This window comes from Condylura cristata, unplaced genomic scaffold (assembly GCF_000260355.1).
Source record: "Condylura cristata isolate star-nosed mole 26May11 unplaced genomic scaffold, ConCri1.0 scaffold00015, whole genome shotgun sequence".
Classification (NCBI taxonomy): domain Eukaryota; kingdom Metazoa; phylum Chordata; class Mammalia; order Eulipotyphla; family Talpidae; genus Condylura; species Condylura cristata.
In genome coordinates, this window is record NW_004567116.1 from 3,033,357 (window position 1) to 3,056,643 (window position 23,287).

The 23,287-nt window shown below is 49.2% G+C and overlaps 1 protein-coding gene across 3 annotated transcripts in view; it reads right to left on the reverse strand.

Moving 5' to 3' along the window:
- MARK2 (MAP/microtubule affinity-regulating kinase 2) overlaps positions 1–23,287 on the reverse strand; it is a 50,606-nt gene that overhangs the window by 26,672 nt on the left and 647 nt on the right. Inside the window, exon 1 of one of the 3 annotated variants that reach the window (XM_012725464.1) lies at positions 23,142–23,281. The exons of 1 other annotated variant lie outside the window; for it this stretch is intronic. In XM_012725464.1, coding sequence (XP_012580918.1) covers positions 23,142–23,195 — 54 coding nt within the window. In that variant the 5' untranslated portion in view covers positions 23,196–23,281. Of the gene's footprint in view, positions 1–2,220; positions 2,273–23,141; positions 23,282–23,287 lie in introns of those variants that run through there. One more of the 3 variants, XM_012725467.1, reaches the window with a different exon arrangement.

Here is a 23,287-nt window from a genome sequence, read left to right on the forward strand (position 1 = left end):
TGGCTCAGAGACTCAGCAGCTCTATGGCAGCCGGGCTCCCACCACCAGCCAGCTGTCCCTCACACAAGAACAAGATCACTGTTTGGGAAGCTGGGGCTTTAGGGGTTGGGCTTTGTACCTTTGAGTTAGCACACATCTGTCTCAGGGGCTGCTTCCTAGCACAGTTGCATGTCCTGGGCCCCTGCGGACAAGGTATGAGATACAGAAAAAAAGATAAAGGAGCTACCAGAAGTAGGGAACTGGGGTAATTAAAGCAAGGATCCAGCTATGCTCGTCTCACGCTTGTCCCCAGGAGCTGACGTGTCCTACCTGGTCCTCAGGCAGCAATCGCATGAGCTCTCATCTACCTTCCTTGGCAGTCCCAGGCCTGCTCCTGGTGTGGCCACCTCCTTCCCCTGACAACTCTTTAATGTCAAGTGACTGCAGTATCTGAAGCTGATGCTGGCTGCCATGAAGCAGTAACCAAGGTCATGTGAGCTGGCCTGACACATTCTGCTGCACTTGTTTATAAGCAAGAGGATTAAAACAACCTGTCAGGGGAGAGAAGGGGCAAACCCGTGCACAGGGCAAGCACTGGGAGCCCAGCACAGAGGCCTCCCGCCAAGAGATCTTTTGCTCAAACATAAAGCAGAAATCTCTCACCAAACGCCAAACAGCTAAATAAGCCAAACACCACTTACAATCAAGTGACCTTGAGGCACTGCTCAGTTTTTCCAATGTTCACTGCATAAAAGGTTAATATTTGGGTTTGGGGGCAGCTGGGGAGAGACCAGGGTGATGGGCAACATAGGGCCCCCTGAAGAGTTTCAGTTTAAGTCAAAGCAAAATCTGCTAGACCACCAATAAATCTATATGGTGCATGGCTTAAGAGAGAGAGATGAACTGAGGGTACATCTGAATGAAGACCCTTGGTTCTAGGTGCTTCAGTGCCCAATCAGAAGTCACACTACCCAAACAGAACTTCCTGTGCTCTTCTCTTCACCTCCTCAATGTTGGAACTGGGACAGAGGGCTCGGCAAGAGGGAGCCTGAAGACCAGCCCGGGTCATCCTCTCTCAGCAGAGGGTCAATCTGCCACTGACAGCACCTGCCACAGACTCAGGAAGGAAGTGGGCAGGGCGGTCTAGGCTTTCCAGAGCGCTGCTGCAGAAGCCGGCTCCGGCTCTGTGAAGTTAGGTTTCTCCCCTGCTCCTCTACACCACCCTTTGTCGCAGCCTCCACGTAACCAACCCTCCGCCCCCCATGCCTGAGCTGCTTGGCTCTGGTCCCTGCAGCGGGTGCACGAGCCCGAGCGTGAAGACATTGCCAACCCTGGCTGGCTGGAGGGCCCGTAGGGCCCATTCCCCAGCCAGTCACCCAAAGATGATGCACCTGCTGGCAACCTGGGCTCCCTCCCAACCCCCGTCAGGTACAGCAGCAGCTTATCCTCCCACGCAGCCGCACTGTGCCCAGGGAAGATGCACCCATCCTGTGACTAAAGGTATCAAGTGTCGCTTAGGAACTAAAGGACTTGGCTAAGGGGAAAGGGAGGTTGCAAGGGATCCCAAAAAGAAACTCCCCAAATCACCCACCAAGCCCTTCTGAAGAGTAGGGGTGTTTGGAAGCACTTTCCACTTCCCCACACTTTAGAGAACGGGATGGCTTTGGGCAGATGCACACTTGGTTGGTCACCGTCTCCTCTGAAGAGCCTTGGTCTTCCTCACACCTGGCAGAGCACCAGCCAGGATGGCAACGCGCTCCAGAACGCACTCTCACAGTCCATTAATCTTCCCAGATCAGGCTGTCAGGCAGAGCAGCAAGGCGGGTGAGTCCCGCTCTCTAGCCCCTGAGCCGGTGACTCCAGTTTGTTTGGCAGTGTTGGGGGGAGAGGGGGAAGGAGGAGGAAGGGAGATTATGATTCTCAGTTTCAAGCCAGGTGGGAAGAGGGGAGGCTCCTGCCCAACACAGAACTCAGGGGAACCTGTACATCAAACAAGCTAGGAAAAGGAGGATGCCAGCCCAGGAGAAGTGGGCCTGTCTCCCGCCAACCACTCCCAGCGGCTCTGAGGATGGGGTGGAACCTGGAACTCAGCAGGAGGCGGGCAGGTTCATGCTCTCTGGGGAAGGCAGGAGGGGAAGAGTGCAAGCCAGCGAGCAGGAGAGAGTGGACCCCCTAGCTGCGGGCCAGCAGCCACCTGCAGTCAGAAAGGAGTGCCCTCGGGGGCACACCTGGGTCACTCACAGGCTGTGCTGGCTGGGCTCCAAACCTGCACTTCTGCACACCGGTATGTCACGCTGCGCCACTCAAGTGTTTCGGCTCCTGCTGCCTGTGACAGGAAGGTAGGGGACTCTCACTGGCTGAATTGTGTAATACCGTCCGGGCCAAGGGTGGAGCAGAAGCCACAGATGAGGGCCCCTCCCAAGGGGTGGAGGGTACCTCCTTTTTCCAGCGCAGAGCCCTAGGCTACCACAGAGAGGTGCTGTTTAGTGACAGAAATGTCTACTGGGATTGGCAGATAGTACGGCCACCAGGGACTTCCCCTCCTCACCATTATTACACTGCTACCACTGGCCTGCACGGGCTGCCTCAAAGTCTTGCAGACGCTCCAGTAACAGCAATGGTGTGAGTCACCCCCCAGAGAAGAGGGGCCCTGGGCCCCGGGCCAGAAGCAGCATCAGTGTCCTCGGCCACTCCTGCTCCAGAGCTAAAGCCAGAGTCCCCTGCCAGGACTGAAGACTAAACAGCCTCCTCTCTGCCCATGCCTGCACACAGCATGCCCTCCCTCAGTCTGCGATCAGGGGAGGAGGCCACTAGCACGAGGCTGGGGGAGAGCTTCAAGTGCCCCTTAACACACACCATTGGTTCACTTGTGTGTGTGCATAACCGTGTGTACAGGACACCTATGTATGGATGTGTGTGTACACAACACGTAAAACTGGTTTTCAGACTAGACCCACAGGGTTTCTGAATTTTTCTGAAAGCTGCTTATGGGCCTTCCCCGCCTGAAGGTCCTGCCTCACCCTTGGCCCTTCCAAGCATCTCACTGGGCCCCAACCACAGATCTCCTCCGGGAGCTGCAGGCCCTCCACAGCCTCCCACTGCCGGCCACCCCCTCCCACGCCTCAAGTGACCTTCCCTACCACCTCCTTCCCATGGGCCCGCTCCCTGCTCCATCGCCCAGACTTCACAGGGTCTGGCAGAGCTGCCTGCCCTTCCTGCACCAGGACTTCACTGGTGGCCGAAGGGCCGTTTCCTTCGACACCCGTGGTGGCTGTCTTCTCACCATTGCACAAGAGAGGCCTAAGGGAAATTTCCAGGACTGAAGTCATCTCTGTGTCCTCAGTGCCCAAGGCACAGTGCCTGGCACCCAAAAGGTTCTAAAGAAAGGCTTTCCTAACTCAGAGGGAAAGTCAGGGTCCAGGCCTCCCTGCTTGTTTTCTGGGGTGACTCCTCACCCAATGGCTCTTAGCACCACTCTGCTCCATGTGACCCCTTCAAGCTGGGTCCCTGAGCGCCTCTGGCGCCTCTCCAGGGAGACCAGTCTCTGGCAGGACTCAGACGCCCCCACCCTGCCCTGTGTGGAGCTGGGGCATGCTGCCCTCCACTTGCCCTTCCCCGTCACCCTCTGCCATGGAGTCTGCCCCACGCAGGCCACCAAGCAGCAGGATGGCTTCTAAAGTGGAGCCGAGGCGTGGGGGAGGGGCGGCAGGCAGCACCAAGGTCACTGGGAGAAAGCTTCTCTAGACCCAGCACCCAGGACAAGTGACATGACCTTCAACAAGTATTCCCCCTCTGGTAAAGAGGGACTGGAGAGGACACCCGAGGGGGGCCCCCGTCCCGTGTCCCGTGTGGATGTGGGCGTGTGACCCCCTGCCTGCGCTCCCAGCCCTCCAGCCCTGTCCTTGAGACTCAGCAGGAAGTGGGCATGGCCTGTGAGTCCTGAAGACCACATCCTGACCTCCGCCCACCCTGAGCCGACCTGCCTAGAAGTCTGGCTCCCTAAGTAAAGCACCAAGAGTGGCTTGAACACCATGCTCACACACTGGAAAATCTCTCTGCCTCCAGTTGAAAAAGCTAAAGTCACCAATGGTCACAACTCCAGATTTAGCAACATTATAACCCTGAACTCGGGGCCCCAGGGAAGGAGCCTTTCCCTTCCTAAACTCCATCTGCCCAAGTTTACAAGCTCCTCACCCTCCTGGTGTCTCTGCACGCCATGAATTTGGCCTTGAGGTGCAGGGCCAAGCACCCTGACACAGTCACACAGTCCTGTCCAGGGGACCAGAACTGGTAACCCCCACATCCCCAAGACACAGGGCACGCCCAGTGGCCAGCACCTGCCCTTCCCACATCGTGGCTCTTCAACAGCTCCGCTCCTTCGTGGGCTTCTGGGTGGGGAGCCGCCTGCCTGCTCGCTGTGGGCAGGTAATCGGGGAGGAGAAACCAACTTGGCAAAGCCCAGGAAGCAACAGTTTCAGTCTCCCTGCCCAGAGTAGGGGGAGGGGAGGCAGGTCCAAGCCGACCAGTCCAACAAGTCCTTCCCCACCACCCTCCTCAGCTGGTGCCTTCTGCCCTGGTTCAAATACAGGAGATCCCAAAGCCAGGCAAGCAGCTACATCCTGAGTTACAAGGATCAGGGGATCAAGACAAAAGGAAAAACTATTGTCTTTCTCACTCCTGTCCTACCCACAAGATGCTGGAAAACATGGCTCCTGATCTCACAGTGCTCGGTCATTTCAGAAAACAAGTGATGGCCCCTAAGATGCTCAAAGAAAAATCTGGGTCCTCACCAACACTGAGGTGCTGAGGTGGTGTGAAATCAGTCCTTCCTGTGCCAGGCTCCCGAACTTGTCCCCACTATAAATAACTCCAGCCTCTGCTGCAGACCACATGACCTCGCCAACTCGGGACACCCTTCCCAACACTTGGTGTACCTCTCTCCACCACTCATGAAGGGGAAGGATGAGGCCAACTTAATTACCCAAAAGCAAGAACTTAGCCGGAGACACTGCACGCCAGGGGCAAGCGCAGAAGGCAGCGATGCCAGGGCTTAGCCCTCCGCCCCCTTCCTACTCTGGAAGCCAGCAGGCTTTCCTCAGCGTGCATTCTCCACGTGGCTTCCGCCCTTAGTTCTCCACACATGTCAGTACAGTGTAAGCCTTCCTCCTTATCCTCTCATTCTGATAAAACTCTTCTTTTTAGTCATTTTGATACCTGTTAAGACACAGGTCAGGACTTGTGACTTAACATGCCCCCAAACACAGACAAAGTGATCTCATTTACAAATCATATGGATACCCTTCTCCAAGGATCGTTTAAATGGAGAGCTATACTCATGTTATAATTTTTCTCATGTTTTACTTCACAACTAACTGTGAGATGACCATATACAAAGCATTCTAACAAGCTAGGGGTGGGAAGGGATACAGAGAAGAATAAAGACTGCCCACCCCTCAAAAGAGTACATCATCTACTAAGAAATCATAAGCCCAAATCACAAAATCTGACATGGGACCAGTCCAGGAACTAAAGCTACAGTCTGCCTGTTCCCTCCAGTTTACTGGCTTCTTTTTCAGATGAATCATGAGCTCAAAGGTTTGCAGATCTCAGGTCTGTGTTCTATGAGGACCTACCTAACCCCCATGGCTCCAAGAATGGGATGGCACCCCCTTCCCTCCCAGGAGAGCACCGCAAGAGCTGTGATGTGGCGGCTTAAGAGGAAGTTAGCCCAGGAGACTCACAGGAAACCAATCACTTAGCCCTCCCCGTTCTCACCCTGTCTGGAAATTGACAGGCCTGACGCACGGCAATGATGATGTGGGAAGAGCTCAAACACAAAGTCAAAAAAGCTGCTCTGGACTAGGGTCACGGAAATGAGTCAGAAAGGCCCTGTGGTAACACCAGAGAGGGTGTTCTCAGGGGAGATTCAAAGAGATTCCTGGAGTTCTGCACCCAGAACCGCTATAGCTCAGTGCTACCCATGGCTAGGAGAACATGTTTATTGCTTTTTCTGTTCTTTTCCAGTTGCTGATTTTCAACTCTAGCCTCCCTCAATTCCCACTCAATCAGTACATACAGTCAGTACACACTAACCCCAGTTTTTAACTAAACTTATCTATCAGACAACCAGCAGTGTCAAAGCTCTTCTGGAAGGTCATAGGGTGGGAAAAATACTCGTTCCTGAAAGTACTTGGGAAGAAATTAAATCCCCTAGACAAACAGGGAAGACGCCATGACACTGAAGAAAAAAATGTCAGCTAATTTAGGACCTGGTGATGAAGATTAAGACCCAAGTAGTAGGGGCATCCCTGGTGGCCAAGGGATTAAGACTCAGTGCTATTACCCTGAGTTCAGATCCCCGGCCAAGGAGATGACCCACATGGCACAGCAGACCTCTCCTGCCTCACCCACTGTTCCCCTCAGTCATGTATTTCAGAGATCTACATGTTTTGCTCCCCACTGTCTCTGGTGAATCCTCTCACACCACACACACACACCTCTGGTCTACACCCCAGTTCTTCTAAACAATAAATAAAAGACCCAAGTATTCCTCTAGTATGGGAAAAACAACTCTGAAACTAGTCCTATGCTTAAAAATAGGAAAGCTAGCAAGACGTGGTCCAAATCACCTCAAAAGAAATTACTTCCTGAAACTTTAAAAACAGAACAGGTGAGGGAGGATAGAAATTGATTTATTTAAACCCTTCCTGTACAGTGGACAGCAGATCAGCTACACAAAGACTCTTCTGGGGGCCCGCCCTGCTGGTGAGGCTAGCACTGTGAAGCTAGTCTCAGCCACTGCAGCATGAGTTTGATTCCAAATGTGAAACTGGGAGTTCAGCACCCCCTGGCCAGGGGATGACCCATGTGGCACAGCAGACCTCTACTGTCTCCCCACTGCTCCCTTCAGCAGTGTACTTTGTTGATCTGCCTGTTCTGCTCCCAGCTCTGTCTCTGGTGTTACCCTCCCGCACCTCTGGCCTGTACCCCAGTTCTGTATGCATAAATAAATCTTTAAACACACACACACACAAAGACTCTTCTGGAATGCTTTACCATAAAGTATTTTCTAACACCAGCATTCCAAATGTGAAACTGGGAGTTCAGCACCTAAACATTCATTGTTGAGAAAAATCCTCACACCACAATCAAATGAAGGTTTAACATCAGTGTTTGACATTTTGTCATTAAGGGATTGGTTCTAACAGAGTGGATTTGGCTGCCTGCCCTATCGGCTGTTGCACAAGCAGTTTCTGTGGTTTCAAGAAAGGCAGGGTGTTTGCTTTTAAACACTATCTTAAAAATATATTTCAGAACAGGGTTCAACCATACCAAGACAGAAGGAGAGAATGAAAACGAAACCAAATAAAGGAATCTGGTGCAACCCAGCAGCGAGGGAGCACACACCAGAGGCGCTGGGAGGGAACACTCACCGCCTGCGCCCAGTGGCAGCAGAGGCGGCAAGGGTGCCCCCTTGCTCCTCACGCTACTGCGTCAGGCAGCAAGGCACAGCAAGGGCACCGAAGACGCAGGTGGCCACAGCGGAATCCCTACACAGACCTTCGTTTCTCCAAAATAATCTCACCCGCTCAAATCTACTTGTTTATTTAAAACAAAACAAAACAAAACCACCCCATAGTTCCACATCAAGGCAAAGGACTGTCATCTAATCAATTAGCAGCCACACCTCTCTGCCAGCTGAGGTGGTAATTAAGGTAGAGATTCTGCTCCCTGGGAATACTAGTACAGAAGGGCAGAGCCCCTGTGGACCTAACCCATTATGACAGTCTTTTCATTAGCAGGAACATGCTACGCTTTCTCCGCGGAAGCGGTGGCCCGCGTCACAGAACACCTGTGTGAGCAGCAGCTACCTCTGCTGAGAGGCAAGAAACGCGCTGCAGACTGGAGGCTGGGAAGGAGAACCACCCTTAAGGAAGCCAACAGGCTATGCTTCTCAGTGATCTGGGTGCACCTTGGCCCTGCCACTGTAACAACACGGGTTCTAAGAGATGGCACAGAGATGGCACATAACTGTGATCCTGGGGAAGTGAATCAGGTTTGAACACAAGTACCATGGTCTCTCTCTCTGCTAGTGTGGCAAGAAGGCACAAGAGGTTATGTGATCAAAGTTTTAATCAAGGGCAGCTCATGCTGGCATCTTAAATAGGCTCAAGAAACGTGGCTAATAAAAATTAAAACCACCAAAAGGATAAAAGAAAAGGTAAACTTGCCAGGGTTAGACCAGCAAGTAAATCAAACCATGAACTCAAACTCAAGTTAACCAAAAGTCCAGTCTCTGTCACCAAGAAAGGACCGAAGCTGTCTGGGAGAGCCACCAGCCCAGTCGCACAGTCCCACTGCAGGGTAGTGAGAAGCCAAAGGACCAAATAGTGCAATCTGCAATCAGGAGCAGAGGTATATTTCACAGCAGCGTGCCAAACAATGCAGCGGAATGGCCAGACTGCAGCTCCCAGGACTGAAGCAGCCAGTCCCAACTGTACATGGTGGCCTGGCACTACAGCTATGATGCCCAGCATCCTTGGCAGTCAATGCTAAGAGCCTGCAGCCCTGGGCCTCTGCAGCTAGGAGGGGCTTACGAAGTGTTATGAAATCATTAGTTTATGAAGATAAACAGGACCCACGTACAAAAACTTTGGGTTTTTTTTTTTGGGGGGGGGGTTGTACTGCAATAAAACACCAGGTTCTAGAACCCCAGCATCTTATGGGTACCAGACAACAAAACAATCCCATGTGACAAGATTACTCATTAGTTTACTAATTCTGGGCCACAGGATGCTGGTTTTTCTAAAGGGGTTCTTAAAATTCCAGATTAGAAGAGAGAGAAGCAAGTAAGAAGTCGGGATTAAATAATAAGGCTTTTTAAAGTGTTTCCCATCACTTTTGTGAAAGCCAAGATCAGAGAGGTAAGCCCCAGAGGGCTGAGCACATGGCGCTGGCACCACAGCACCAACTTCACAAGGGGTCACACAGGGCAGGAGGCAACACTCCAGGCAAAGGAGACCAAGTACCAAGTGCCCTACACCAACCTGCAGCTAACCCAATGCCACCTTCTACGACCTGGACACAACTGAAGCCAGGGCCAGCGCCACAACCACAACCCTCTCTCTCTCTCTCTCACACACACACACACACACACACTCTCACTTGACGTGGGTTTGTGACCTTGAACAAGTTATTCAACAGTTCTGGATCTCTGATTGCTCATCTGTAAAGTGGGGGCTAAGAGTGTCACAAAAAAGAATGAGTTAATGAATGTAAAAGAGTTGAATAAATGTGAGAGACAAAAATCAGTGTTCAATATATATTGGTTATTATGATGTCTGTAGCTAAAGAAACTAGCCTGAGGGCAAACCAGGCACATGAGACCAGTGGGAGGCACTGACCACCCCTCCAGCACACCGCCTGCTTCCCACTCTTCAGAAGAGGTGAGGCACTCAGAGGGCCTTCCAGCAGACAATATTAACTGAGTCACTGCTTGAGCTAACAGAGTGGACACATCATCTTTGAAAGCAGAAGCCTCTCTCTAGAGACCAGTGGCCAAAGAGAAAAATACACATCACATTCAAGGCTGGAAGTGAAAGCCATGTAAGTCTAAAAGGAAATATGCTCTGTGTAAAATTCAGAGGACTATGGACCTTGCCAAGTGAAGGGACACGGAGTCCACACATACACTTGCAAGATTAAAACTCCATTTCATAGAAGTTGATCACATGATTAAACAGTCTTTAAAGATTTTGATGACTGGTGATCCCAAGCAAATAAAATAAGCTTATAAAGATTTGCTTAACTTTGGTCCAAGTGACCATGAGAGGAAGCCCAACGGTCCACTCTTAGTGGCACTAAAGGAAATTTTTTAAAATTGAGGTAACGTTGGTTTACAACGCTGTATGATTCAGAGGAACAGGTTCACACCTCCTCAGATGTATGTCATCACACCCCCACCACCAGAGCACCCACGAAGTCCTCTATCCCAGACCGTCAGCTACCTGCCCCCCTCCCCCAGCAGCCTCAGTTCTGCAGTCATATTTCTAGGGTTTACTTTGGTTTAGTTTTGTCAGTTTGTTTTATTTCTCTATATTCCATACAAGTGAAAGCATCCGGTATTTGTCTTTCTTTCCCCTTCTGCGTTATTTCACTCTCCACATTGTCGCGGACAGCAAGATTTCATCTCTTTGTGGTAACTGAGTAGTATTCCACATGTGTACCCCATATCTTCTTACCCCACACCGCTTTTCTTAGGTGCTTAGGTTATTTCCATAATCAGCTATTTTAAATAGTGCTGCAAAGAAGATAGAAATAAAATATCCCTTCAAATTAGTGTTTTGTTTTGTTTTGTTTTGTGTTGCTCTGCTTTGTTTTGTTTAAAAATACAGGTACAAGCTCAAGGACAAGGCCAAGAATTAGGTCACTTAAAAACTATGTATGTACCACTATGCAGTGGTATGTGCTTTGGCTCATCACACAAAGATAAAGTTCTCATGCAATGACACCAAATCTGCTTAGACCTCTGACTAGAGGAGTAAGTGTGGCCTTTGGTGGGCATGTTTCATGAAGAAACAGAGTGATGGAAAGAATGAAGTACAAAAGAAATAGGCACAAAGTGTGTATGCTCTGCAGCAAGCCAGGGAACAGGCCGTTGGGCGTTCTGGGCTCAGGAGTGACCTGAGCCTCCCAGCTGTCAGTTACAGCAGTCACCAAGGTTCTTCAAGGATAGAGGCTAAGCAAGCTTTGCAGTTTTCAAATTTGGAATTGACCAATAGCCAACATATAAGCTTAAAAAAAAAATCCACTGTTACAACGAAATCCAAGTAAGCCAAATGATCTTTTTAATGGAATAAAAAAAAAAAAAGGCCAATGCACTGTATGAGGAGGAGGAAACAAGCCAACTTTGGTCAAAGTCCCTTGGGTCACTGAGAACCAGCTTCCTCAGCTAGAACCACTGCAAACCAAGCAGCAAGTGCCTCGGCTGGCGGCCTGCCTGCCAGGACCTGGGAATTGCAAAACAAAGGCTCACTGTGAGGTCATAGCAAGGAAGTGACCAATTGAGGGCAGGGATGACCAGCCCCACATCTGTCGACAAAAGTGAACTGCTTCACACTTCTGTCTGGACATTCTTTACACACTGAATTGTGGATCTCAAAATAGCTTTTGTTTATGTGGGTTATAGCTACTGTATTATAATTAAAACTGAAAAGATGGTAAGCTATTAACTCATTTTAAAATAATATTACTAAACCCAATACAACTACACAAGGATTTAACTTTATTTTCCAACATATCAACTTTAATACATAGCAACATAGTAAAATTCAAGTTAATTTTGAAAATGGAGTTTAAGTCACAACATGAGGCCTCCTTGGTGGCACAGGGGTTAAAGCGCAGCACTATGAAGCTGTCCTCAGCCACTGCAGCACCAAGTTTGAGCCCAGCCAGGGAGGTGACTCACAGGGCACAGCAGACCTCTTTTGTCTCCCCGCTGCTCCCCTCAGCAGTGTATCTCAGTGGGCCTGCCTGTTCTGCTCCCTACTCTGTCTCTGGTGAAGCCTCTCACTCCCCCACACCTCTGGCCTGCACCCCAGTTCTTGAATGCATAAAAAAATCTTTAAAAATAATAGATTTAGCCTTTTTTCTTTTTTTGGTTTTTAAACCTTACAAGGTCAAAGCTATGCATTCAAAGGAAGAAAAAAACAACTCTGAGCAAAGTCCCTCAGGTCACTGAGGACCAGCTTCCTCAACTAGAACCACAGCAACCAGGCAGCAAGCGCCTCCGCCCACGGAGACTTAAAAGGGGCTGAGAACTGCAAAACATTAGAAAATCAAATCACCACAGCCAAGAAGACGTATCCCAACTTCTGTCTAAAACCATGATTCTCACACTTTCTGGTTTCAGAAACCTCCTGCACTATTAGAATTCCCAAAAATCCTTTTCAATATGCATGTAAACCCAAGCTTCTCATTTTTAGTGAAAAAGCTGTTATTTTCCAAACTACAAATTTACACAAACCTATGGCCAGCAAACTGATCTGATAATGCAATCAAAACACAATGCCAGACTAATAAAAAATACTAGAGAAACGAAAAAGAAAAAATGAGGAAAATAAAGGGGAAAAAAGCAGAGGGAAATTAAGGAGCAAAGAAAAGGAGAAGACGAACTAAAAACCACAGATAAAATATGAACAAGGCCCACAAGGCCAATGCAACAGAAAAGGACATAAACTCACAGGTTACATTAAGAGACTAGATCCTGAGAGTTCTTACAGGGAGAAACTTTTTTCTTTATCTCTATGAGATGACAGATATTCATTATACCCATGTGATTATTATGCTCCAGTGGGTTTTACCAGTCACCTCATTAGAAATAGAAAATGATCATTCAAAAATGTATTAATTTAAAAGAATAAACCCATTACATGCCTATACAAATAATCTTATTTTTATAAAAAGAAGTGTATATTTTCTAAAGTGAAATGAAATTCATGAGAATTGTTGCATTATTTTACATTCTTTAACATCTGGCTTCATAGAAGATTCTCAAAGCTGCATTCAATGTGGTTTTGATACATTGTTTGGTTGAAAGATATGAAGAAAACCTCACTTCACATAGACCTGTAGTTGGAAAAGGAAGTTTAATGGCCTTTCAGATACTAAAAACTAATATGTTCTTTGATATTAGGCTGAATCTCAAGTAAGTGGTGATTTTTAAAGACAAGCTACAATGTGCAATCTGATGCTGTCAATGAGCCTCTGTGTGCTTCGACACTGCAGCCCAGTGGTCACCCTGCATTCTAACCCCCTGGCAATCTGGGAAGTCGTTGGTGCTGCATTACGTAGTTTCCAAATGCTGGCATTTCACACAATGACCAAAAATCACATTCCGTTAATTTTACCACCCATCTCATTAAAAACTATCTTTGGGAAAAAAAAAACAACTATCTTTGGCAAATACAAGTTGTCTAAAATCCTGCATTTCACTTGAAAACTTGATGTTAGTGCTGGCAATTTGAAGAAAACATCCATTAAGTACATAAGGATGAACAACTAATATATTCATCAGTTGTTTTAAGTAAAAAAATGTCTGTCAGCGGGCTGAGCACCACCAAGTCAGTCATGTCCTCATGCAGCCTCTGCACTGGCTGGGTGCGGAAGCTTCCGATTTCACCACTCAGAATGGAAAGCGGGTTTTATTAGCAGGTTGAGATTTAATACAAATTAGTAATTTTCATGCTTCGTCCAGGGCATTCTTAAGGGAAGTGGCTTTTTCTCCCTTAGCCGCGCGTGTAGCAGGAAAGAATGTCGATTCCCCCAAGCCCCACCAACGTAAGGGGGCTCTCTCTGGTCCACAGAGCCCAGTTCACCACACAGAGCCAGCAGTTTTCTCCTCCCACCCTTCCCAACAGTGGGAATGATGACAAAGTTCTTCCAGGATGTGCCACAAAAGTCAAAAAGTTCCCCATCCCATGCCTAGGTATCGCCTCTGCAGGAGCTGCTGAGCGTTCATAACATTCTTTGAAGCACGGCTGGTGCTGATACAAGTTGAGCCATGTCTATGAATTTGCTCACTTGTGAGATGAAAGGAAAACACTATAAACGGTATGAACATGTTTGCAGCTCAATCTTTAAGTCAGCAAGTCACAGTGGCACACGGCGTGGCGCTGCCCGGTGTATCACCAACTCCTGGCCCAGGGTCGCAGGAGCGCAGGCAGGTCTCACTGCGGACGGCCCTGGCTTCGAGGGCGCTTTTCCAGATAAAGCAATGCAACATCGATCCTATAAGAGGCTTCGTGACTTCCTCATGTTTAGGTTGGAAAGCTGGAACGAATTTTGGCTTTTAACGTATTTGCAATATATACACTTAAGATATTCAATTCCTTTCTCTTTAAACTCTGAAGATTATCTTGACATGACGCTGCAATTTAGCTGGCACTACATATATTACATGAAAATGCTCTAATGTGTAAGACATAAAAAAGCACGTTATCAACATCTGTAAGACTGAAGAGAAGAAAGCTTTCATCACAATTTCAGCTCTTATTTAAAGATCTTCCCAGCTTCCTTGGAGCAGATTCCTCCCTTTCACTTGTTGCTACATCCACCTCAGTAAACTGAAGTGCAACTACAGTTGAGAAAGCAAGTCTTCCAATCTCCCTTTATAAAGTCAACAATCCATCCTTAAATATAAGAGAAATAGTATAAATTTTCTTCTATTTTAGAGTAAAGTACAAAAATAAGTTGCAAATAAAGTTTTAAATTACAAAGTTTTAAATTCCAAGTAACTGTTTTAAGCTGTACTCACTTCTTGTGGTGTTTCCTCGAAGGTACCAGGAAAACACTGGGATTTCAAAATAATGATTTATTGGACACTAACGAAGTTCACAGAGATTACAGCAGGCAAACAGAAGAAACCAGTCTGAGCACAGAAGTAATGAAGACTATAGCCATCATTGAAAGGTCCCACATTTGCACCTTAGAGAATCTTAAAAATGCTGAAAACACAGTCCCGAAGTGTACATTTTATGAACCCAGAGTGATGTTAATACATATTATTCAGCCTCTGGAAACTCCGCTGTGTGCCAGAGATAATAAGAACAAAAAAAAAGCAAATACTGCATTGATGTCTGAAGCAAATGGTTTTCACTTTTGTACCACCAAGAGGAGCTCAAGAATTCCCAGGGGCCCCAGACCACTTGGAGACCAGATTCAGTACAGCACCATCCAAAATGAACAAGTGCCCCCACAGTCAGAGTGGTGACATTCCCGACAGGCCAGGAAGCAACCCAGGACAGGCCTAGACCTTGCCACCAGGGGACTTGGGGTGCCGCTGCTAAGTTAAAAAGAAGGTGGCTTTGGAGACAAAAAGAAAACGAAGAGCAGCGAATCCTGGAATTTCACAGAAGCCCAATGAACGGGAGAATGGAGGACTCGGTAGTGCTGGAATCCTATACCAGATCTCAAGACTATCAGGATTCTTCTCCTGAATCAGGACACAAAAGCAGCAGAGAAGCAAGTTAAGGACCACATGGCACACTGAGAAAACCCCAGATGGAGGTGAGAATGAAGGGACAGAGTTCAAAGAAACCAAAATTGGGGGGTAGGGGGGAGGAAGTGAGAGGAATCAGGGAGGGGTCAAAGGGAAGACAAAAATACCTGTGAAAAAACAGTCCCTGAGGAGCTCTGAGCAACACTTACCCTCCTTGGCCACAGCTGCATTGTGAAAACACTGAGCAGCTTACTCACTGTTCAGGACAAGGCCTGACTTACGCTCTGCAAGGAGCAGGCGGAAGGCTAAATAAACCACCAAAGGAGACCAGAATCTCCAGGACCCAAAGCCACAGAGTCCCAGGAGCAGCTGGGGAGTGGCAGCACCCTCCCAGGCCTCACGGAGAGGAGGCCAACACAATGGGGGCAGGAGAACCTGACCTTGAAGGAGCCTGCTAGGCAACAGGAACTTAAAAATCATTAACTGCTCGATTCCCAGGTGCTCAATTCCAGGTGCCTTTAAGAGAAACAGAACTCTCTCAGGCTGCCAAAGGACTGCACTGTGCTGGAGGGCAGAAGGGCAGCACAGTGGGTCCATCCCAGGCCTTGGCCTCTGTCACCTCCAGACCCCATGTGCTCTGGTACTTGGGGTCTGCCATCTGGCCGCCATGCAGCTGGCCTAAGCATCACATTCACTATGCAGAAATACAAGCTGGCAGAAGGGGTAGTGGAGTTGTTTCCTCAACCAGTAAAGTCACCTAGTATTGATAATTTGCAATAAAATGAACTACCACTTGTTTTCCAAAAAGTGCACCTCAAGTACATAAACCCTCTAGCAGCTCTCCACTTCCTTTCAGATAACAGGTTAGAGAAAAAAAAATCAAGTAAAAATAAACAAATTAAAATACCTAGAATGCTAGGGGATCTGCAAGGTCTGGAAGAGCCCAAGGTCCTTCTGCTCGATTACAGAGAAACACCAAGCTCTACCCCTCTGCGGCACTCATGGGAAAGTCATTTCAGTTTCTCAACTGGAGCAACGATGACGACACTTACTACATCCTGCTAGGCACTATTCTAAGTGTTTCATATTCATTAACTCTCTTAGCGCTCCAGAAGATACCTATGATTAGCTACTAACGCTTATACAGAAGACACCCAGTTCGAGAGTGGTCAGCAAGCTGACCCGGGCCCTGCCCTCACCACCACCCCTCAGACACCTAGGTGCGCTGGAGCCCAAGTGCCCAGGGATCTCCTCTCAGCTCTACTGTATGCTCAACTCAATCACTCAATCTGAAGGCCATGCTAGACCCAGCGGGCTGAAGGGGCCCCACTTCCTGTGACTGAAGAACCAGCAATTCAAACTCTTGTGGGTAAAAAAATAAAGCAACACAAGCCACAAGTGCCTCCAGAGCTATGGGCAAAACAAGTGATGACCATCTGGGGAGGGAGGTGGGGAAGGCATGGGTCAGGAGAGGGCAGCAGACCTGAGGGTCTAAAGAAGGTGGGGGAAAGGGGGCCTACCCTGCAGACAGGACGAAGAAGCGCAGCAGCCTGCCCCCACGGGCTAGGATACAGGCTGGAGCTGGGCGTGCGGGCACTATCAATTACCAAACTTCCGGACTTGAGAGAAGTCTGCCTTCTGAAGCTGGGGGACTGTCCTGCACCAAGAGCTGCACTGACGTCACAGGAGCCTCGGCCTCAGCACCCTGCTCCCTCCTCTCCCTTAGAAAGAGTCCCTGCCTCTGTTCAGCCAGCTGAAGGGTGGCCCCACTTTCCTACAGGTATCCATACCAGGGACAAACTCAAACTGTCCCCCCTGGCCGAAGTCCCTGATGAGCTGCTGAAGACCAAAAATTATTTTCTCCTTTTTCCTTCCCTAGCAGGCCTGGACTGACAGGGCCACTATGCACAACCAAAAGGTCCAGGGAGCGCATTAGACTCAAAAGTCAGAACCCAGGAGTCAGGAGAACTGACCTCCTTCTAGATCCGTAAGTAGGGAGCCAACCATAGACCCAGCCCCTTCTTTCTGGAAGCTAAGGCTCTTTAGCGAAGGTATGAAGCACCAAGGGTGCCCAAAGAAAGGAACTGTATCTTCTAGAGAAAGCTCTAACACAAACTTGCCTTGAGGAGCAGGTGTAGAGAAAGCCCACTAGCGTGGAGAGGCCCAGCTCAGAGGTCCATCAGTGTCGGGGGAAGGGGTTGTTTACAGGCATCCAAACTCATGGCTCAATGAGCAGAGCCCCAGAGGAGCAGACCTTTGTATTGCCAACTACCTGAACAGCCGAGAAAAATAGGCCGAGTCCACTCAAAACCAGCTCAACTGGTTCTACAGTGAAGCCTTGGGTCTGCTCCGCCTTCTTATGTTAAAAGGAAAAAGGCGGCTTAGAGCCAGTCACTGAGCTCCCCTCAAGCCCCTATGGCCCCACAGGATTCACCTGGCGTCCATCTTAACCTCTCTCCTGCCAAACCTGTCTGAAATTAATCATTTGATGCACAAAGAAAATATATTTGTTTTTGCCCTTTGCTAACCCTCTTCTGCTGAGAAAAGTAAGGAATAAGTGTGTGGGGGGGGGGTGCCAACTCAAAGACAGCTGTGGAAAGAACTCCCCACAGGGGCAAGAAACTTCAAACACTGTAGACAAAAACAAGACACCTGGGCCCTCCCTGGTGGTGCAATAGGTGAAAGCACAGCACTTATTAAGCGGGCTGCAGCGCTTCAGCACGAGTTCTATCCCTGACCCACAAGTGCAGAGACCTCTCCTGTCTCCCTGCTGCTCCCCTCAGCAGTGTATTTCATCAGTCTGCTGCTCCCCACTCTGTCTCTGGGGAATCCTCTCACTGCCCCTGTCTCTTGCCTGTACCCCAGTTCTGTATGCATAAATAAATAAATCTTTTAAAAATAAAAAACAGCCAGATGAAGAGATGGAGCAATATACCCCTTAGGGGAGGGACAGATCTAGTGGGCAAGGAGGAACTGGGATCCATCCTCCTCTAAGAGATAACCAGACACCAAGAGGCCAGATCCTCTCTAGGTGTTGAGTCTAAATCATGCGTACCACCTCAGAAGCCTAAAGTCGACAACGACATTCAAAGGCCTACACCCCAAGGACGGTGATGGGGTAGTGACATTCTGCCCAGAGAGCTAAAACATTCTGAGTTAACACAGGGATAGCGGGCATCTTCCCATGCCAGAAGTGGGAAACGGGTGGCCTCTCTCCCTCCAGGTTTGTAAAGGCTTATTCTTCCCCATGCTGAGCCAGGGGGAAATGCATAGATCGCACTTCAGTGACTCACTGGTGTTTGATGAAGGCTGGTGAGAGACTGGAGAATCTAAGCTTCAGTGGGAAATGTACAAATACTGGAATCTCCCTTCAAGAGAAGGAAACTCTGTCACCTATCTAGTTTGTCATTTTGCTGAACTTCCGCTGAAGGAGGAAGGCCAGGCTTAAATTCCACCCCCCTTTCCACATCCCTCTCAATTTTTGCTTTAACGGGAAAAGCGGTGAACCTGGCAACCCCACCAGAGCTAGGACAGAAGCAACCTGTGCACGCTTCCTCTCAAAGCATAGGCCTACCTAGGAGCCACAGCTTAACCAAGTTGAGGGAGCTGGGGGCAGGAGGAAAGCCCCATCAGGCTGTCCAACGAAGGAGGATGACCACCCTCCTCACCCTTTCCATCTGCTGGTTACTTCCCCTCAGTCCATTAGTGGGCTTCAAAGTGCTGCGGGGGAGGGGCGGCAGTTCCATTTAGTAGAAATGCTATCATGGGCCAAAGGTGGCACCCAGCCCCCAGCCCCCACTTGTCAATAATGGGCCATAAAGTCTGAGGCTGGGCTGCACTCTAGGCATAAAATATTCATTCACGTTGACATAATACATGTGTAGGAAAGGCACGGATGCCCCTGGGAGAAGAGAATGCCAGCCAGGTGGCTAAGTGCTCGACGGGAAAGAGTTCATGGAGGCATGGGTTAGCTGTGGCCAAACGCCCCCTGAGAACCGGGCTGTTCTGCCCAAAGGGGAAAAAGTCTAGTCTGTGAAACGCTTGACTCTCAAAAGAGCTATCCATGCAACCCTCTCAGGCAAACAAACTCTCCATCTTTTCAGACCTAACAATCTCAACTCTGCTTAAGGCATTTACGTTGGAGGAAAAAAAATACAAAAAACCCAGGGCCCAGTCTTTGGCCACTGTCTATAAGGTACAGTTATCCCTACACAAACTTGATTTTTAAGCTGAAGCAGCCAGGTTTCAATGACTGACTTGTATCTACCTTACACTACTTCCCAGAGTTCACAGATTAGAAAGTACTAGAATTTACTAGGTAATTTACCCAGCTCAAAGGCTGGGTAACTCTATGAACCCGGGGCCTCCTGACGCCTTTGTTCTACCAGCATCTCATGCCTGATTTCTAGGGCAAAGCAGAGAGTGAGTCTACATAGTGTGATATGCACCCACAGCCCTGACCAGAAGGCACCCCCAAGGCATCCGTGGCTAGACTCAAAAGGCAGAGCTGGCACCCAGCTCGCAGGGAATAAGCCCACCAAGTTCTTTACCGGATGACGCTAAAAGCAAATGAATTAGCGCCATATCCAGCCAGAGTCAACACGGGGTGGTGGGGAGGGGGGTGTCCAAGAGATATATGTGTTTGGCGTAAGTTAGTAGTCCTTTACAAGATCCTGTAAGTTCAGGTTTGCTCTCTTCACCAGACTTCCAAGCGTCTCTTTCCAGAACACTCAGAATATCAAAAACGCCACTTGTTCTCTAGAAGAATGAAAGCACCATGTCCTTGCCCAGTGAACAGAAGCCAGGTTGGGGGGGGGGGGTGAGGGGTCCTATTTTCTCTCATGAATTCTCCCTTGTGTGGCAGGTCTAAAACTACATAGCTCCTCCTACCAGGTGTTACAGACAGTTCTTGATATTAAACTCTCCACACCTGCATACTACTGCTGTTGCCGGCCAGAAGACAAGCAGTTTTCTTGCTGATTGCTTTCACCACTGCCAGGCCTCCAGGTCAGTAGAACTATTTGGAAAAGAAGTGAACAGAAAGCTCAGCTCACAGACTAAGGGAACCCCCCCACCCCAAATCACCAGTACCAAGTCATGACCCTCCTGCCAGAGGAAGTTTATGACTGTGAAAAAGCACATCCAAAGACAGGTGTCACAAAATCATCGTAAAGACAGGGCATGACTTTCTTTTACTTCCTACTTTCACTGGTAGGAGCAGAGTCAACAGCAAACAGGCAATCTCCCCACAACACAAGGTTTATTTTTATGCTTCCACATTGTGTATGTGGTGTGTTTAATTCAGACATGATCAAAGAGCTCCTGAAAACAGAGCTCATCAGTCACATGTTTTAAAACAGGGGAAAGAAAAAGAACAAGAAGTGATTGGAGCTTGAAGACAACTAGTAGTTTACCTATTTTCTGGTGAAACCAGCTTAAGTCATTTAAAGACAAATAAGGTGAGAGAGGACGTTTGGGGGGGAAGCAACCAGCCCAACTAAATCCCTGCTTTTTTATTTCAGAACACGAAGGCTTGGCGCAATGACTTGAGTGCAATCAACAACTACTTCAGCAAGAATCGCAACAAGATCACGAAGAGCTTTCTTGCTCTTATTCGACGGCAAGTTCTATTCTAAAGGGGGCAATACTTCTGGCATCCCTGGTCTATGACCAGACGACCTGCTACTCATTTTTCCCTTGTTTAAAAAAATTGCATGTACCTGCCTTGTAACAGGTGTTTTCAAGGCTTTCCAAAATCTATCTTCCATTAGGATGAGACTTAATACCTAGCCAGCAGTGTGACTGTCTACCCTGCCAGTTACAGCACACACTATGAAGTGACCCAGGAGGACCTAAGTCTATGAAGAATGGAAACAGGATGAGAAATCCCTAACTTGGAGCAGAATGCAATGCAGGCAGTCACTTCTCTGGACAAAGTTATCAAAGAGCGGCTTACTTACACTGCAGTGTTCACTGATTTCTGCTACTACAGAATCAGTGATGTGCACCAAGGTCCTACTATGTGTTCAGCCATATGCCAGACAGGTAAGGAAGAGGAAATAAATGCACTTATCACAAAAAAAAAAAAAATCATGGCAAGGTTATATTAACATTTAGTAATCAGCATAAAGAATCCACATTGAAGCCATCTGTTATTCCACTTTGCACAACACAATGCCCCCCACAGCCTGGCTGAAAAAGTAGGCACTCTGCAGCCACTCCCCAAATGCCTGCGGGTGCCAGTCACCTGGCCTCCCCTCCCAGCTCATGACCAACAGTCTGGGAAAGTTGTCCAGTTAAGCAGGGTTTACCTGCTGAGACAAAGGTTGTTAAGAGGAAAAAGGAAGGAATAGGCCACCTCCAGGGGGCCTAGAGAAAGTGGTTCCCAGTCAGGTGAGAGAAACAGAAAAAGGGAGATTGAGAGATACAGGCCATGCTCCTGTTTCCAAAGATCTAGTCCGTGCAGAACCAACCTGCAGAACCAACCACTAAGCCCAGAGATGACAGGGACATCAACCACCTCTCCCTTTCAGCCCATTTCACCCCCAGCAAGCAACCCATCAGTTCTACAAAGGTCAATCTTAGGACTGGAGAAAAAAAAACTCAGTCTAGAATCCTGAGTTTCTGCTGACTGTCAAGTGAGTACAAGGGGGTAAAAAAAAAGAGGGAAAGTTTCTCAGAGAAGGAAGTTAACATGCAAGAGACTATAACAATGGCGCTATCAGACCACAAAGAAAGAAGGGAAGGTGAGGAAAACAGAGAGGGCAAAATGCAGGAAAGCGATGTGTCAGACACTGCAACACCAGGGGAGATCTCCTTTTTCAAGTCAAGTTCTTGCTTTGAAGTTCTCCATCAAGAAAGGTGTGCCAGGCAGGGGGGCTCACCGAGGAGCAGTCAGAAAGGGACACTGGAGATGGTGAAAGAACCAGGAGGGGAGGAAAGCGGGCGCCTCTCAGTTCAGAGGTGAGATGGCAGGAGAGCTGGGTGACAAATAACAGTAGGGATGCCAGGACGAGGGGGGCATGGAGCTCCAGAGAGGAGCCTGCAAAGTGCCTGGCTTGAGAGTATAAAAACTAGCCAACAGGGAGGAGGTGGGCAGGGATGTAAGTGGGAAATAAATGCCATGCGGAGAAGGCAAGGTAAGGAAAAGCCGGCACGGGAAGAGAAACGGGAAGGCAACACACTAGGAGGAAGAGACTGCAAAGTCACAGGCCCAGGAGTGGAGAAGCAGGCATCATGGCTTATGCTGCAGCTTAAGGCAAGGACGGTGATGCAGCCAGGCCAAGGAGAGGACTGAGCAACAGGTTGTGTTCCTGAGGGTGGGGGAGGGGGCCGAAGTAGTGCGCGTCTCTCCCTCGGCACAAGAGCCCGGAGAAGGTGGTGAGGCGCTCACTAGAGAAAGCCAGAAGAGAGCGGGGCTCAGAGGCTCGAAAGGGAGCGATGATTGGAACCCTGAAGACAACCTGTGGGAAAACCATGCGCATGACAGCTGTATGGGAAACACGGAAGCAACAAATGCCGGCGCAGGCAGCAGGGAGCTCCGGGTGAAAAGAAGGGAAAGTGACGAGCAAAGAGTAGGCGAACGTTTTGGAAAGGTGATGAGGGTGGAGCTGGTGGGTTGCAAAGCAAGAGGGAGCGCAGTTTGCAAAGGGAAGAGAGTAGAAAAACGGGGGAACTGGAAGGGGATAGGGATCGAGAACACTCAAGGCAAGGGCCCCGAGGGCGATAACCAGGACCGGGAGAACTGGTGCAGGCGGGGGGAAGCAGGGCGAGAGGGAGGAGAGGTGGACAACGATCTCGGGCAAATCGCGGGGTGCTACTCGAGGAGCAGGAGGGTGTCTGCTTTGAGCGTGGGTGGAGGAAGACCAGAAAGGCCCCTGAGAAAAAAAGGGAAGAGAAGGGGAAGCTGCGGAGGTAACACGGAAGAGCACAGGAGGGCGGTGAGGGAGCAGGGGGTCAGCAGAAAGACAAGTGTGCAGCTTGAGTCGGGAGGTGGGTCCCAGGACTGGACTCGGAAGGGGATGTGCGGGGCGGGAGCCAGATGACAGGGCAACCGAGGCTTGCAGGATGGCAGCAGGGGCACGAGGAGAGCAGAAGAGGGAGGAGGCTCCGCAAGGTGCAGGGGCCCAGCCAGAGAATCCGGGGAGCCCTCGGGGCTCCTTACCTGCTCCGTGTCCCTCTCGTTCAGCGTGGGTAGGGGGGTCCGGGCGCTGGACATGGCGCCGGTATCTCAGGGGAGGGAACCGAGAAGCTTGGAGGAAGGGAGGGAAGGGAAGGCGCGGAGCCCGGCCGGGCGGGGCTTCTCACAGC